This window comes from Poromitra crassiceps (genome assembly GCF_964638095.1).
Source record: "Poromitra crassiceps genome assembly, chromosome: 19".
In the NCBI taxonomy this organism is placed as follows: domain Eukaryota; kingdom Metazoa; phylum Chordata; class Actinopteri; order Beryciformes; family Melamphaidae; genus Poromitra; species Poromitra crassiceps.
In genome coordinates, this window is record NC_139646.1 from 2555970 (window position 1) to 2565343 (window position 9374).

General features: G+C 43.4%; 1 protein-coding gene across 2 annotated transcripts in view; it reads left to right on the forward strand.

Moving 5' to 3' along the window:
* The first annotated feature begins 901 nt into the window (after positions 1–901).
* The window catches only part of hap1 (huntingtin associated protein 1), a 20590-nt gene continuing 12117 nt past the window's right edge, over positions 902–9374 (forward strand). For both annotated transcript variants that reach the window (XM_083655577.1, XM_083655578.1), the window contains exons 1-2: positions 902–991; positions 1432–1620. In XM_083655577.1, coding sequence (XP_083511703.1) covers positions 961–991; positions 1432–1620 — 220 coding nt within the window. In that variant the 5' untranslated portion in view covers positions 902–960. The remainder of the gene's footprint in view (positions 992–1431; positions 1621–9374) is intronic.

The following is a 9374-nucleotide window of genomic DNA, read 5'->3' on the forward strand; positions in this document are numbered from 1 at the left end:
AATCCGATTCGACTGACATAATTCTGAGTCGGGACAGCCCTAAAAATATTTATCGCAGTATTCACCTTTCATTTGCCCATATCAGGACGCTTCCGCATAACGTCATTTTGTAATCGTTATTCTGTTTTAGACCCGGAAGTAGATTACTCCTACCTTCATCATTGTTAGACTTGCCAAAAAGCTGTTTTCAAGAAGGAAAGAAAAACACAAACTGTTGTAAAGTTTTAATATTTTTGATAACGTTATGCCGACCAGGTACAGACATCAGCTCTTCTCAGCAGTAACGCTATGAACATGTAACTGAAGTTGGCCACACTCGCCGCAGTGTAGCTGCTGAATGTTGCCAAACTTCATTCATAGTTTACAGTTGATCAATGTTTACAATGCAACCGGCCGGCTAACGCTGAACCGGAAGAACACATGGAACAAAGTGGGCGGGGCAACATAAGGTGAATACAAAGTATCATTACTGTTTTTAGTTTTATGATTATCGCTTTCTAGTTACTGTCATCACATTTATACTAATCTTTGTTGGGTGCTTGTTCTTGCTTGTTTCTTTTTCTTTCTTTCTTTCTTTCTTTCTTTCTTTCTTTCTTTCTTTCTTTCTTTCTTTCTTTCTTTCTAGTTCTGCCCATCTCCTGCTCTATCGTGTCAGTCCAGCAGAGCCTGCTGCCTTGGCAGCCTGTGTTTTCTCCCTGAGCCACCAGGGGGCGTCGGTCCTGGAGCGGGACACCCAGCCCTGAGTTGTCCTTCACACTGAACCCTCCAGCCCCAGTCAAGCTGTCCCACCCTACTGCTCCACCTCCTGTTTCTCCCTCCTCCTGGCCTCCACAGGCCCACCTGGAACCCCCGTCAGCCTTCTCCCTCCATGAGGGGCAGGGGGGGGCGTCAGGGGGCTGGGGTGTGGACCCCCTGCCTCTGCATCTCACTTCACCTGGGAACCTCAGGGGCCCGGGACCAATGGGCTGCCGCGATGTGTCAACGCTCACTGGTAGGTCACAAATGACGATGTGATGATATCACACAAGCAGCTTCTTTGAATGTAGAAATCGGGGGGGAAATATATTTGACTTAGTCATCACAACCACTCAATTAATACAAGATGACATTGTTGATATTTTATATGTTTTTAATATGCATTATGTGTTTGTGATGTGTTTTAGAATTAGTCCTTGGGCTAAAAGAGATTAAAATAAAATAAAATCCAAAACACTCATCAACTCACTTACTAGTTCATTATGCCGATCTTAAAAGGTTCAAAATAAGATTTTAGTGTGATTGTGGTGAACGCTGAACATGAGTAAAAGACATACATTGCCAGTAGAGGGCAGCATGGCATTGTATGACCATGTCAGCATGGGTTATAGATTCAATGCTGCTGCTTTTCTCCCTTTCTTTTTTCTTTCCTCTACTCTCTCTCCCTTCTCTCAGACCTTTGTTCTGACCTGCCAGAGTTGGAGATAGTTAGCCTCCTGTCAGAAGGCCAGCCTAACTACACTCTCCGGGCAAACTGTGTGTTTGGGTACGACCATGACGACTGGCTGCACACCCCTCTGCTGCCCCCAGAGGCCACCTTGGGACTCACACACGAGCAGATTGAAGAGACACTCAAGTACTTCTGTGAGTTTTGTTTAATTTAAATTTGACATAATATATATATATATAATATATTATGCTGTATTAAGAATTTATGAAGTAGTCCCAAGTTGCATAAACTTTGGAGAACACAACTTTTTTTAAGCTATATTGCAAGTTGCAAGATATTGTCTGGCTAGTAGTAATGCGCGGGTCGGGGTTTTTTAATGCTCGCACCAACCCAACCCGTCATCGGAGCCAGTACGCCCCGCCTGCCCCGTTAAAATATCTGAAAACCTAGAACCCAACCCAGCAGCCTGCAAACGGCTAATTTAATGTAATACTGTATGTCTCTGGAGTCACGATGAGCGCAGCAGAGCTCTCCAATGTGTCCAAACTCGTCTCTCTCCTTCTCTCTCTCACAGACACACACAGGTGTGACGGTGCGTGACTGGACAACAGTTTTACTGCTCTGGATGCGCTGCGCGGCTGCTTTCAATCATGTCATTGAATTCTTTCTGCTTCGTCGGCGCTACAAACTCAGCTATTATCAATCTTTCCTCAATTAATCTAAGGTCTCAAAATGGAGGTAGCAGGTAGAGGAGGTAGGCTACAGAAACAGTTCTTATTCCTTCCAATTTCTTTTAATTACCTCGTGCGCTCTCAATTGGTCACGTAGCCTACTCACGTTGCAGTAAAATTGACAAATAGATCACAGTCGAGTCCACACAGAAAATCTGCGGTGGCATTCGTTTTATGGACACTTCAAATAATAATTACAGTGAATAATCCTTCCAAAATGTTTGTTTTGAGAGCACACAGGCGACCTCATTTGAAGTGTTTCTTTACTAGTGCAGCAGGTGCAGACGGCTTCAGACTCGCTGATTGTGTGTACGTGTGAGAGAGTTCACATCTTAATAAAGGGTTACTCTGTGTTTCACTGCTCGAACTCAATTATATTATAATATTGCTTTGTCACGTTCTGAGCCTGCCCCGCCCGCACCCGCCATATTTTCATAATTTGCCAACCCAGACCGCCTGCGCGGCGGGCTAACCCGCGGGACCCGGCGGGTTCTGGGTGACCCGCGCATCACTACCAGCTAGCCAGAGCAGGATATTTTCCGGTTTTACCTTTCTAGACATGAGGAGTGTTTTGTTTAGAAACAGCTGGAAATGGTCCGTATTCTCTGCTGATGGCGTGTAGAGTGGGCGGGGGGAGGGGGGTGTATCGATAAAAAGAAATGTGATATGGAAACAGCTTTAGCGAATCTGTATAACCAAATTTGATTCAAAAACATGCAGTTTTAACGGAGGATGCATTCCGACGCATTCAGGCAATAACTTGGGGTGGCAATGTGCCAAAAAAAGTGAGCGCTTGCCTTTGTTACATCGCCCAAAAGCCGCCAGTCAAAATAGTGGTCGCACCGTCGCACTAACATTACACTGTGGATGATTTTACAAGTGGCATTCAAGTCATATCTGACTAGTTATGCCTCTGCCGGCGATAGCCAGGCCGGAGGCATTATGGATCCGGGTTGTCCGTCCGTCCGGACGTACAGTACGTCCATACGGACGAACATCCAATGTTTGTTAACGCGATATCTGAGGAACGCCTTGACGGAATTTCATCAAATTTGCCTCAAACATCGACTTAGACTCCAGGATGATCTGATTAGATTTTGGTGGTCAAAGGTCAAGGTCACTGACCTCTCGAACACGACTTTCAAGCTTGTTAACGTGATATCTCAGGAATGCCTTGACGGAATTTCTTCCAATTTGGCTCACACGTCGACTTGGGTGCAAGGATGAACGGATTACATTTTGGTGATCAAAGGTCAAAGGTCAGGGTCACTGTGACCTCTCCAACGCCATTTTCAAGCTTGTTAACGCCATATCTCAAGAATGCCTTGACGGAATTTCATCAAATTTGCCTCAAACATTAACTTGGCCTCAAGGATGAACTGATTTGATTTTGGTGGTCAAAGCTCAAGGTTACTGTGACCTCACGACCGCTCGTTTCATGCTCGTTAACGTGAGATCTCAGGAATGTCTTGACGGAATTTCTTCCAATTTGCCTCAAATGGCGATTTGGACTCAAGAATGAACTAATGGCGGAGGCATAAATCCGCGGTGCGGTCGTTCTAGTTTTCAATTTATTTCTCCCCACAAAAGTTAGGCTATAGGTCTCGATATAGGCTGATGCAACTCTTGACTTGCGTTTTTGCATAGCCTACAAGACAGACAGGTCGGGAGGAAAAGAAACCATTCAAGCGTTTGCAGCACTTGAGGAAACCGTGAGTTTGCTCGTTTAATTCGTTAATATAAGCGATTGCCCGAACGATTAATTAATTAATAGGCTACGTGAACGTTAGCGGGTACTTTAGCCTATGCAGTAAGCTAAGTAGTAGGCTATCATCTCCTTGTTGCATTTTTAAACTGGCAGATGGGGGACAAAGAAACCATTCAACTTTTACTTGTTTACTCACCTAATTTGGCTCTCTTCCAAATAATCCAGCCACGTAACTACATCCATTCATGAAATGATTAAATAGCAGAGGGACATTAAAGGTTTGTAAAGTGCCATTTAACCACCCGCCCACTCAGACATACATGATCCAGAACATGAGCTGCAGGTGTTAAACAACAGTCGTTTTGCCAATAATGCGGATCCTGTACTAGGGGCTCAGATGGTAATGATCCGCACTTGCGGGAGTGCGCATAAGGCAGATAATTGTTTCTAAACATGCAGGTCAACCGGACAGGGGTGGGCAATTATGGGCCACATGAGAAACCCAGATTGTTGCCGGGGGCCGAACAAATATTGTCATGCCGTAACCCATGGATGGGTAACTTTGATGATAGAGAGGGCCAGAAAATATGTCCTCGCTACCAGGTTTTGCTGAGGGCCGAACGGCGCCAGCGCGAAAAATTTGGTGCATTTGAAGCCAAGTTTAGAGGAATAACTCATTTTAAATTAACAGTTGTGATGTCATTATTCAGTCTTAACCACCAATATTTGATCCTTTTCTCACTCACTCCTATGTCACCACCTGCTCTCAGGGCTTGAAATTAACTTTTTTGACCACCTGCCAATATGGCTGCTAGATTTTAAAGTTACCAGCCAATTAGAATTTCCACTAGCTGAAATGTTTTTCTTGAAATAAATCAGAATATGAGTGGGTTAATTTAAGCATAAGTATCAGTAAGTGGCCCGGGATGATCAAAGCCTGTGTTGAGGGTCACACGAACAAAAATGCAGTCTTGAAGCTAAATAAATCCAAAACCACTGAGTTATTTGAGTTATTTAAATTTCTACTTCAATGTAGCCTTTTAGTCATAAAGATTATTGAAAGATATTCCATATTCCAGACTGAATTATTAATAATTAATAATATTATATGACATGAACATTTGGACACTTATTCAGTGGGTATCTTGCATGTTGCGTTCAGGTGCACTGTGTGTGTAAAATTTTTTTTTTGCAATTCCATCGCGGGCCACACAGGTGGTGCCCGCGGGCCACATCCGGCCCGCGGGCCGTATTTTGCCCATGTATGGGCTAGCAGCTGGTCATAATCCGGATTTCACTGCATGTTTAGAAGGGGCTTAATAGTGTTCAGTGTTGTATTTACATGGAAGTTGTGTTAAAAACCATTGACCTTTCAGGGTGTGTACTCCGTCAAATATGAACAGGCAAGGTTCATATCAGTGAACTGGCTCTCATGTCGATGTTAACCATGCCTTTATATTTTGTGTTTTCCTTGCGTGGAGTGACAAAAATGGATTGAGTTATGTGAGCAAGCTTTTGCTCAAACTGTACTTTTTGGCCTGATTTTTCATCATTAATAACCGCCCTTTATAAATATTTGTGCTATTTGTTATACATGTCTTGCTTATAGTGCAACATTTTGTTTATGGCATGTGACGGAAATCACTGCTGAAGAGTATGTATCATGTCTTTGCTTGTTATTGAAGACAAAGAACAACAACAAACCAACAATCGTGTAACCTTAATTTCCACTGTATTTTTCTTAGTTACGCTGTTGGGTTTCAGTTGTATCAAATGGAAATATTGAGGCTTGCTGACCTTCAGATCTTTTATGCTGGTAAATGTTTTGTGTTCAGGGCACACAAGCCTCCCTTCACAGAGAGTGGAGGAGGAAATGGGTTAGCAGTCTGTTGAAAAAAAATAAAAAAATAAGGGAGGATAATTTAGCGATGGTGAAAGTTGTCTGCCTCTACCTCTTGCGTGTTGTACCTGACCTGGAAGAGTTGTCCTGCGTATAAACATTTGATGAGGAATTTAATCTTTGATGGTTGGACACTTCTGTGCCTGGGTAGCAACAGGAAGGGTATAGGACAGAGAGGAGGAAGATTGTGCTTACTGTAAGTGGAGAACCGGACACAGAGAAGGGGTGTGGAACAGGAATGTGTTCTCTATGAAATTCACTGGAAGTTCATTCACCTTAGCTTGGAATGACAACAATAGCAAAATTCATGAGATGCAAAACAATTCTACTCCTTGTAGTTGTCTTAATAATATAGGGATATGAAATAGTAGTCAATATTGTTCACTAAAAGCAACCCCATGATGCACAAACCATTTAGATTTTACAATTTTTCAAGTGTTGGCCACACTCAAGCAAGTCATTTTTAAATAATTATTGAGATGGATAACGGTTTAATCCTTACATAAGCGTTACATGAAAGGAATAATTCATTTCATAGTTAAATAACTAAGAATGGATGAAATCAAAAGTCTTCTGTGACCTTAGGACAGAAGTGTTTAAAAAGGAATATTTTGCTCAAGAAGAAACCCTCGGGCCAATTATGTATCAGTTTCTCTCTCCATAGCCCCAGGCAAAACATATACAACCTCAGCCTGTATATGCTTCCATCTGCCCCTATAAAGGGGGTGTGGCTCAGTCTGCACCAGTATTACGTGTGGAGAATAACAGAAGCCATGGGTCGATGGGGGGAGGGGGGGTGGAACATACCATCTCCCTTGATTTGACAGGGGTGGTTGGTCTTAGTGAGGTCTATGGTTAAACCAACCAATTAGCTTTCCTTAAATGAATGAATTATCAAAGTATATCCATTTCACACTTCACCTTTTGTTCTTGGATGAGGCTGCGTTATCATGAATATCAGCTTTCCTGCCTCACCACCATGTAGTTTCTTCTTCCTCCTTCACCCCTCCTCGTCTTCCTCTCCTCTCTCCTTTGCGGCAGTCCAGCGTGGCCAGGTGAAGGGAGGCAGGCTTTACGACAGATGGGTGTCGTGATGAGAGGGATTACATATTAACACAGAGGACCTCAGATTCTCTCAGACATACACACACACACACACACACACACAGGTGTTTATAGCTACTCGCATGGGCTAGTGGACACAGTTTTGCCCGCACAGAGACATCAGGCTCTTTATAGAATGGTCACAGCTAAATCGCCGGTGTTTCATCAGCACAGTCAGCAGAGAATAGAAACGTGGAAGCGGGGGATTTAACGGATGGACGGAGAGATGGAGGCTGCTTTCTTCCCGGCCTTCACCATGGAGGTGTGGAGCTCCTCGGCATCTGAGGAGGAGGAAGAGGAGAAGAGCAGCTCCAGCCTCGGGGAGGAGGTGGAGGAGGTGGAGATGAAGCACCGCAACAGCAGCAGCAACAACAACAACAACAACAACAACATCATGTGCAGGGAGGTGATGCAAGGTGAGGCTGAGGACAGAAGCGAGACAGGCAGGTCAGGTGGGCAAAAGCAGAAACATCACTGTTAGTGATTTGCTTAGAGGAGGGAGTTGAAGATGAAGTGACGAGTACAGAAGAAGATGGAAAGAACGAATGAAGAAAGAATGAAAAAGCTTGTGGTTAATGTTCTGTTCCTATATCCTGTCCCATCATAAGTCTAATTTGACTGTTAGTCACATACCAAGTGCTTTGTTACACACTGCAGTGTCACGTCATTGGAAGAGATGATCTTTATCTAAGTGCTAACTTTGAGACTTGACAGTGCACTGTACTGTACGCTGTACTATATTGCATGGATCATGTCATTTGAGGTTATGTCACACAAATGATGATTAGCAATCATCCAAATGCATGTTTTGGTGGCTGTGGCTCTGTGTGGAGACTGAGAGCATAGTGAAAGTGTCCCGTCATCTCTGAGTGCACTGATTCAAGGTCACTGAGCCGCTGTGTGTTGGCCCACGCTGCAGCAGCAGCACTTTCAGGCTCTGTGAACACGTCCTCAGACGTCATTGACATCATTTTGTTTGCCTTTAGTAGTTTTAGATCCCAATTTATTATATTGAGGTAAGCGCTTTAAAATGCTCCCGTTTCCATTCTGTGATTTTCTTCTTTCTTTGGATAGGAACAGTTGTGCTTTTGCTACGAGTGAGAATGAAAACAATCAAATCCAAATTAATTAATCTGTTTCATTAATAATTGACCATCCTGAATGTCCTACCAAATAGCTGGTCTTAAATCCCCCTCCCCTCCTCAGTGATTCAGAGAGACGGTAATGGCAGCAGATACATGTTCCATGCTCCTCTAGTTTCAAGTCCAGTCCAGTAGATTGGCAGCTGTCTTTGCTCATACTGTCATCTAGCAGTACTACACATTTCAATGAACATGTGCCATTACAGTGGACAAATGATCTTTTGAGGGTCTTGTTCAAATGTCTTATTAGAGCACAATTTGCAGTGGTGCAGTTCAAATGTAATCATATTGCCAATATAACAAAGGTATGATTGCACATCTAAGATTTGGAAGGTGTTTTAGCCCGACACTCTACTTAAACGCTGCAGCTACAGTCATCTGAGCAGGGAGTCTCCTCGATTCCCACTCTGTGTGTGGCGGTCTTTGTCTAAATGTGCCGTTGGCGGGCACCCATTGTGCGAGTACTGCGACATGGGCACCCCTCCAGAAAACGACAGGACATTCTGGAAAATATTCATCTTCTCTGATATGCAAGAGGCTAAATAAATTGAATCGATTTTTTCAGTGCACATACAAGTGCAGCCGTTTGTATCGGACACTAATAATGTTCTTTTTAACTCAAAATGTAAAGAGGTTTTAGTCCTGAAGGTGTTTGTATTGAAAAGTACAGTAGGCAGAGGCTGATGGGAGAACATGCAGAATCTCCACTGCTATGTGAATAGATTATGAATTGATATCGGATTGGTTTTTGCTTTGTGGTTTTTGTGGTGGCGTACTATTATCATAGTAGCATTTGAAATATACTATTGGAGAGGCGGGTCATGTGACCTACTATGATGATAATAGTTACCACCACAGTTTTATTGTTTTTCTTTGTGTTGGGTTATGTTCAGATTTGAGGCCATACCGTGCAGAACCACTTTACAGATGCTGCACCAGAGCGCCTCTAGGAGCAGAGCGCTCCACTCAATCAGGGGATCAATCTGAATCCTTGGAGCTCATCCATGCCTCGTCTGTCTGATCCTCACACCATAACCGACGTCATAAGTACGTACGAGTCACCAGGTTCATCCATGCGTATTAGGCGAGCGGTTCATGGTACCTGCCTGGATATAGTCGGCCCCAACCCCCAAGCCCCACCTGGCACAGGAGAATCTCTTTTCTTGATCTGCTCAACAGTTTGGCAGTTACAGGACATGTTTACTGGAACTGCAAATTGACTGTTGGAGTACTTTGATTTTCTAAAACGAAAGAGTAATGTCCGACATAATGTGACATTTCATTTACTTAGAATTTCAATAGTGTACTATTTCTTGTAAATTACAGCAGTGGAGTGAGTTTGAGAATATTCAAAACACGGATT